Here is a 6,000-nt window from a genome sequence, read left to right on the forward strand (position 1 = left end):
TACGACACGTGGATACGTGAGCAGGTATCCCGCTTTGGACGGACAACAAAGGGAAGTATTTTTACCTGGGGGGGGGGGGACGTAGACCAGAACATACTTCCTGTCGGTTTTGGCTGCAAACGTAGATTTTGTGCATTAAAAGTGTCTTTAGATCTGCGACCCCGAGTCCCTCATTATCATCCACACGCTTAATGAGCCAGTTACTCTTTAACCACTCGGCAGGCCACTGGTTGGCTGAGGGTATTTAGAGCCAGGTACGTTGCTCGGTCTGTGTGTGCACAAGAGCTTTGGGATTACGGGGCAGCGGGGCTGGTTATCCTTGACAACGGCTGCAGTTATTGACATCATCATGTGACCTTCTGTCTGTCCACAGCCGGAGAGGATCAATCCTGAGACCAACCAGAAAGGCTACAACGTCAAGTCGGACATCTGGAGTTTAGGAATCACGATGGTAAAGCCGCCTCGCGCTCCTGCATACGTTTGTTCACCTTTTCTGCATCGCTGCAAAAAAACACGATTATCAGTTAAAAATGAAAAAGTCGTGAAATATTCATAGCTTTGCAGCTCAGGCCGGACCGAGGAGGATGTTGGCATCAAGGATTCAGCAGTTGACTCGCGCTCGTCTCTGCCTGTTCGATCGGCTGTTCGAGCAGCGAATGTTCCAGCACAGTCTGAATTTTAAAAGGGCACTAAATGGGTTTTAAATAAAAGAGGAAAATTGTGATTTCAGAGTAGTGGAAGGTTTTTGTAATAATTGTAAAATGAAGAATGAGTGGTCCAGACTGAGCGATCAGCGTGTGGGATAAAACCTGCCGGGCGCTGATTGTTGGAGCACCTGTTGTTCCTCGAAAGCTGAACTGAAGGAGGTGAAGCAGCTGAGGAGGTTTTAGTGTGAAACTCATTAATGCTGCAGTAGCAGTGAGAGGAAAAACTACAGTAATGTTAAAAACTGTAACGGATGTTTGGGAAGCCACGTGTGTGCCGCTCTGCTGGAGATGAGTGGGATCTTTAGAGTGTGCTTGTTTTGGGGTCAGTCATTAAATGACGCTGCGACGTGGGATGGATTTGGGTGAAAAATCACATGAATGCAGCTGTGCAGATATGTTTGTGTCAGGTTATGTGTTTGTGCTCACTAAAGCACTAAAAACGCTCCTTGACCTCTTTGTTTTTTTGTCTTGTTTGGCTCAGATCGAGCTCGCCATCCTGCGCTTCCCGTACGACTCGTGGGGGACACCTTTTCAGCAGCTGAAGCAGGTGGTGGAAGAGCCTTCGCCCCAGCTTCCCGCCGACCAGTTCTCCCCTGAGTTTGTGGACTTCACCTCTCAGTGGTTCGTGTTTTTCTGGTTTATTTTCTTGCTTTGTCCAACTTTCTTCCAGCCTGATCCACGTCTCAGATTTACACCCAGATCTTTACACAGGAGAAGCCTGCAGAGTCGCGAAGCTGCTACAGATCACAGAGAGATGTGTACTGATCCCAGCTGAGTGGGCTTCAGATGATTTCCCCTTTATTCGATTGGCTTCATTGTTGCTGTTTTTGTTATTCTTGTTTTCACAGGATGGGACTATCTGAATATGCTGTAAACATGCAACTGTGCACTTTTTACGGATCCCTACGTATTAGTTTAATTACTCTAATTATGTAATTTTGTGTCACTGTAATTTACAAGAACTGAGCTGCAAATATTGTTTTGAGCATAAATACTGTGTGAACCAGTGAGGGTGCACAGAGGTGAGGCGGGAGGCTGGCAGGTTTGGGGATCATACGGGCAGGATGGCAGGAGAGCGCAGGTCGCTGTTAGCAGATGACTGCATGAATGTGAGACATGATGGCGGTAAAAATGAGGCGGTGGTTAGTTGGTAACGAGCAATAATAAATATTCTAAAGAGAAAAACACGGGTCTTTGAGAATGAACTGCTCAGGGGTTTCCATGTTTAATAGTTGTAATAGTCTCTAAACACTGAGTATAGTTTTTGATTATATTGTTTTCGTAATTGTTGGAAACGAAAATAATTATGTTTGAGATATTCATCAAGTTCCTGTTGTGAGTAAGAGCACAGAGAGATGGAGTATAAACAAAAGTAAAGAGAGAAAAGCGGGATGTCTTTGCGTTTGCGTATCGTTTTTGGATGTTTGTCAAAAGCCGAGCGGCTGTTTCGTGCATCCTCTTCAGTAACGTTACTCCTCCAAACTGTAACCGCACCATTGAGAACGAGATTATTGTGTTTGTGCCTCCAAGATCAGATCTTCTACATGCCAAAAAATCTTTGGTTCTGTTCTTTCTTTGTTGCTTAGTGACACATGCAGGTATTTGTGCAGCGAGAAGACGTACGGCGAGTGAGCTGAAAGGATTTTCTTAATTTAAGACGGGCATCACAACCTTGCCTTTAAGAAAAGGGAGGCCGTGATGATGCAGGTGTAAACCTCACCTTACTCCAGTGCAAATGATGTCCAGTCAGTCAGAAGTTGTATTCATGCATAGCTCTGGAAGTTCAGGAATTGCAGAGGCTGCTGTGATGCACAGTGATGAGGGTTCATGAAGTAATAATGTCAGCTGGTTAAATGGCAAATGGACTGATTCTTATACAGAGCTTTTCTACACTCATAATCTGATGGATGCATTGGGGAGCAACTTGGGGTTAGTATCTTGCCCAAGGATGTTTGGCGTGCAAGCTGCAGCAGCCAGGGATCAAACCAGCAACGTTCCGATCAGCAGATCTGCTCTTCCTCCTGAGCTACAGCCACCACAGTTGAAGAAGGAATGAGGAAGAAGTGCAAAAAACCTTCAGAGATTAAAAATCACAGATGAAAAGCAGATATGGTGGACAGATTTGGTGATTTTTACCCTTCAGCTGTAAAAGGTTGATGGGGTATTGTTTCACTGGTGGGCCGGCGACATGGACACCTAGGTTTGTGAATGCAGTAACTTAAGCAGGAAGTCACCGAGGATTTTCAAAATTATACCACAGGTGTAGATACTAAAAATCCCGAAGTTTGAATCTCAGTGATCTCAATCTTTGTCCAAGTTTTCTGAAAGCTTTGTGAATGCACTGACCTGAGAATGAGGTTTTATTTATACAGCGCCAAGTCACTGCAACAGACTCCTCAAGGCGCTTTATGTTGTAAGGTAGACCCTACAATAATACATACAGAGAAAAACCCAACAATCAGATGACCTCCTGTGAGCAAGCACTTTGGTGACAGTGGGAAGGAAAAACTCCCTTTCAACAGGAAGAAAGGCTTATCGGTAGACTGGTGGTTGCCAATATTTTAAATACTGTTTCACTCCACCTGCACTGCAGCAACGACCAAGCTGAAAATGCAATAACATTTATTTAAACTTGAGTTAAAAGCAACTGGTCTGTTTTTTTAGGTACTTGAAGATGTTTCACACCAGAGAGGTTTCCTGAAAGCTGTTGGGTTGTCACCTTGGAGGTGGTCCAGGTGGATGTAGGGCCATCTTAAATCGTCTGTCTTCTCTGTCCAGAATGCAAATGTTTGGATGCTCAGGAGAGTCTCTTCTGCTTGTCAGTCCAAATATATCGCTGAGCTTTGTCCTGAAGATCTGACTCGTGTATTGTTCAGTTTTCAGTGATCAACTTTTAGATGATGTGAAGAAGTGTTTGGGAAGACAAATGAAATGTCTTCAGGAAGCTTAAAGAAGTCTGGCAGCCTTTGGAAGACTGAGAGCTTACAGTGGCATGCAACAACAGCTGGAACATTGACAAGAATATCTCCTGTTACCGGTTGTTCCACATAGAACTGAAATACCCCCCACCCCACCCACAACATGCTTAACATGCAAATAACTGAAGAACCTTAGTAATGTGGAAACTGCATAATTGTGGCAGTGATGTGAATACTGAACTCTTTTCGCCCAGCACTGCCAACACCAGCAGACTTCTTCTTCCTGTCACTAATGTAAAGTGATGCTGCCTTTAAGCAAAGCCAAATTATTGAATTGTTTTTCTTTTCTTTGTAATGTTTTTTTTTTTTTTTTTGGCTTGTTTTGAACTTTTTGGGGGCCGGCTATTTGCTGGAGTAGTGCATGTTCATCTGGTTTCCTATGGGAGATTCAGGCTTAATGTGCAGCTGCTGAATGAACGTGATGGTCAGACGCCTGCCTGATGGTGTTCTGTGAATCTGGGTGAATCTGAAATGCTTACATGATGTATGGCTGCTGACCTGAAATAACACTCGATCACACTGAGAAACGAGTCGTCCTCCAGTTTCGATCATTGTTTCCTGGTGATATCAGAAAATGATGCCGCACTTTGAGCAGTACTCAGAATGCAGAAAGACACTGATGTGACTATGTTCTTTGGTGCTTGGGTGACTCATCGTGCTTGGTTGTATTTTTTCTGTTACCTTGAAACCCTCGGAGGCTGGCAGTCTGCGACTTCTCAGACGCTTTCATAGAATAACACTGAATCAGACGCTGGAACAGATCTGTGGCAAGAGAGGGGAAGTCCACCATTTAATCTTCATCTTTGCTTTTTTTTCTTCTTCTGCAGCTTAAAGAAAGTTTCCAAAGAGCGGCCGACTTACACAGAACTCATGGTGAGTGTTTCTGTGTTAACAGATTATAAGCATGACTTCCCTGCAAGCACCTTGTAATGCTGTTAATCAAACACTGGGGGGTGCACTTAGATTGTTATTTACAAACCCTGTATTTGACGCTTGAAGCCAAGATGCTTCACTGGTCTCATCCATGGAAGGTTTACTAAAGGTCCAGTAAAAGCTCAGAGTATCAGGGGGTGCAGGTGTTTGAATGGCTGCAGCTTAATCAATTAAGCACAAAGAGACCCGAAATGGATGCAAACGAACAACAAAAGACACAAAAATGATTTTTTTTTTTTTAAATGTGCAAAATGACCATGAACCAAGACTTCCTACAAGCTCTAAAATGACCAAGTGATGCAAAATAAAACTCAAATGACTGGAAATCAACAGAAGACACAGAATTAAGAGCTGCAAAGTCACCAACAAAATGAATAGAAGCAAAATGATGCACATACATGTGAAATCGGCGCATAAGGACAACAATCGGATTGTGTACAACTAAGATTCATGAACCGACTATAAACAAATACAAAATGTCCACATAAAGATGCAAATCGTGCCGTTGAAAAGTTGAAAAAAATTCAATTCAATATAATTTATATTGCGCCAAAGTATGGCAACCAGATACAATTTGACCAGAAAAGGCAACAAAGGTGTCACTACAAGAGATGACAACAAATGAGTGTAAACCAAGTGTCAAAAACTAAAATCAGATTGAAAACAGCTGCAAAGAAATGCTCTAATGACCATAATTACAATGCAAACTGCAACACAACAACACGACAGCCTCAAAGTTCAAGGAATTGATGCTTTAATTGCTTTTTTCTGATTTGGCTCCCGACTAACTCGGTGTCCGTTTCCTCCTCAGCAACATCTCTTCTTCACTTCCCACGAGGCCAAAGAAACCGACGTGGCTAGCTTTGTGAAAGTCATCTTGGGAGACTGAGTGCACTGGAGGGAGGGGGAGGAATCTGTTAAAAAAGAGGAAACAAAAAAAAAAATCCAAGAAAAAAACACCAATCGCAGCCCCCCCCACCATCCCATTTACCCGCAGGATTCCCTCTCACCCCTCCCTCCAGTGGCAGACAAACGGAGCCCAGAGGAGCCGCTGACGAAGCAAAACGAGGAGTCTGTCCCCGCCCCCCACCTGGCCTCAGCCCCCCCCTCTGTGCATCACCTGGCACGGTGGGAGGAGTTTGGGAGACGGGAGCCTCACACAGAATCTGGAGTAATTTATGATGTGTGTATGCAAAGCCTCCCCGTTTGATTCGATTTGCCCCGCCGCTGCGCTCCTCCTGAGCGCTGTTGTTAGCGCGCTGACTCTGTGGCCTCCACAAGGGTCGAGTCATAGTTTCTTTTTTGCTGAAAAGCAGAAGCGAGAAGATGTGCAGATTATATAAAAAAAAAGAAGAATGATATAATCTATCTGTGTATAATCT

The 6,000-nt window shown here is 44.0% G+C and overlaps 1 protein-coding gene across 2 annotated transcripts in view; it reads left to right on the forward strand.

Annotated features, from left to right (window-relative positions):
- map2k6 (mitogen-activated protein kinase kinase 6) overlaps nucleotides 1-5,599 on the forward strand; it is a 34,222-nt gene extending 28,623 nt beyond the window's left edge. For both annotated transcript variants that reach the window (XM_026177909.2, XM_080304988.1), the window contains 4 exons: nucleotides 374-451; nucleotides 1,189-1,328; nucleotides 4,513-4,558; nucleotides 5,430-5,599. In XM_026177909.2, the coding sequence (XP_026033694.1) occupies nucleotides 374-451; nucleotides 1,189-1,328; nucleotides 4,513-4,558; nucleotides 5,430-5,507 (342 nt within the window). In that variant the 3' untranslated portion in view covers nucleotides 5,508-5,599. The remainder of the gene's footprint in view (nucleotides 1-373; nucleotides 452-1,188; nucleotides 1,329-4,512; nucleotides 4,559-5,429) is intronic.
- Nucleotides 5,600-6,000: the final 401 nt, after the last annotated feature.

This window comes from Astatotilapia calliptera, chromosome 8 (assembly GCF_964374335.1).
Source record: "Astatotilapia calliptera chromosome 8, fAstCal68.1, whole genome shotgun sequence".
NCBI lineage: Eukaryota > Metazoa > Chordata > Actinopteri > Cichliformes > Cichlidae > Astatotilapia > Astatotilapia calliptera.